Here is a 1,954-nt window from a genome sequence, read left to right as displayed (position 1 = left end):
ACCAGCGAATAGTAGTTCTTGAAGGTGGACACCAGCTTGAAGGGAACGTGGGGTGACAGGGTGCAGGTCAACTGCCCGTTGGCACCAGAGTCGCGGTCAGACACACTTATTAAGGCAATGACCGTGCCGAGGGGAGTATCTTCTAATACGGGTAATGACAGTGATTTGATAACCAACTCAGGTACATTATCATTGACGTCCAAAATTTCCACCAGAACCGTGCAGTGACCTGCCATTGGGGGATTTCCTTTATCTGTCGCGTCTACCTGGATTTCATATAACTTAGTTTCCTCGAAATCTATATTACCTTTTACACTGATGTATCCACTAACTGGGTCTAAGTGGAATTTTGAAAGAGTATCTGCTGACATGTCTGTATTGAAAGAATATACAATGTCCTTATTTACTCCTTCATCCAAATCAGAGGCGTTAACAATCACTGCTAGGGTACCGTTTGGTGCATTTTCGAATAAACTGACTTTGTAGACAGACCTCTCAAACTCTGGAGCGTTGTCATTTACATCTAGAATGGTGATCTTCACTTGAGTAGTGCCAGTGAGCTCTGGTTTCCCACCATCAACTGCCGTTATTAGTAAGTGATGTTCAGGAGTGTCCTCGCGATTTAAAACTTTTTTCAACACAAGTCCAAGGGATTTAATATTCTCATCATTTCTTTTAATATCCAAGGTAAAATAATCATTAGAGTTTAGACTGTAGGTCAACAGAGAATTGGCTCCAATATCTGCATCTGATGCGCCCTCTAGCGGAATCCGAGAACCAGGCAGCCGGGATTCGTAAATAAATAATTTTTTTACTGCCATTGGAAAAACCGGCTGGTTGTCGTTAATATCCTTCACTTCCACCTCTACATGGAAAACCTGCAGCGGCCTGTCCACGATCACCTCCAGGTGGATGCTACACTCCAGACTCCGCCCGCACAGCTCCTCCCGATCGATCCGAGAATTCACAAACAAAATGCCATTCTGCAGATTTACCTCCAGAAGGTCGCCGTGGCCTTTGGACGCCACCCGGAACAGGCGTGGCACCAGCTCCGCCAGCTCCAGCCCCAAATCCTGGGCGATGCGGCCCACGAAGGTGCCGTGTTTGGCCTCCTCCAGGACTGAGTAATGAACCTGGCCGCTCCCAGTCTCCCAGATTGTAAGGAGCAGAAGCGAAAGCAGTAATTGCCGGGCTCCTGAACCTTCTTCTCTCCATGAAAACACCATTGCAAGCCTTTCCCAAATATTGCGTCGTTCTTGCCTCGATCCAAACTTCAGAAAAGAATTTGAGTTCCTCATTTAAAAAAAAAATAATAACCTTACCACGCCCGTATTTCAGAGATGGTGAGGAAAAGCAGCATCAGAGTACATAACGCATGCGGCATTTCTTTTGTGGTGAAATACCTTGTGGTGGACAGCGACATCATGTGGCTTAATGGGTAAGTATTAAATAAATGTACTTCACCTTCTCCGTATACTTGCGTCTGATCTTTTCCAAAATTTCTATTTTAGTTGTAATTCCCTTCGAGCACTTGTCAAATTCTTTATATTATAAAAATACATCTTTATAGCTTTTATACTAATTCATCACTTCCAAAGATTCCAATCCATGACATAGTAAAATACAGTAGAATGATTAACATTATTACAGTAGTGAAATATTCCCCATGTGACAAGCATGGTGTTCTAATGGGATTATCCCATTAAATTCTTCTTTTTTAAAGATCTTTTTGACAGAAAGAGAGATCACAAGTAGGCAGAGAGGCAGGCAGAGAGAGGGGGAAGCAGGCTTCCTGTCGAGCAGGGAGCCCAGTGGGGGGCTCGATCCCAGGACCCTGAGATCATGACCTGAGTCGAAGGCAGAGCGTCAACCCTCTGAGCCACCCAAGCGCTGCCCATTAAATTCTTTTTTCCCCATTAAATTCTCCCAACAACTCTCCAAGACAGGTATTGAT

The 1,954-nt window shown here is 44.5% G+C and overlaps 1 protein-coding gene across 1 annotated transcript; it reads right to left on the bottom strand.

Moving 5' to 3' along the window:
• Positions 1-6: 6 nt before the first annotated feature.
• On the bottom strand, positions 7-1,284 carry LOC116863668 (protocadherin alpha-3-like; the record flags this gene model as incomplete). Its single annotated transcript, XM_032851049.1, has 1 exon — positions 7-1,284. A coding segment is annotated over exon 1 (1,220 nt), but the record flags the coding sequence as incomplete, so codon positions are not given.
• Positions 1,285-1,954: the final 670 nt, after the last annotated feature.

This window comes from Lontra canadensis, unplaced genomic scaffold, assembly GCF_010015895.1.
Source record: "Lontra canadensis isolate GAN:19392208 unplaced genomic scaffold, GSC_riverotter_1.0 scaffold2155, whole genome shotgun sequence".
Taxonomy (NCBI): Eukaryota; Metazoa; Chordata; class Mammalia; order Carnivora; family Mustelidae; genus Lontra; species Lontra canadensis.
This window is presented reverse-complemented; position numbering and strand designations above follow the sequence as displayed.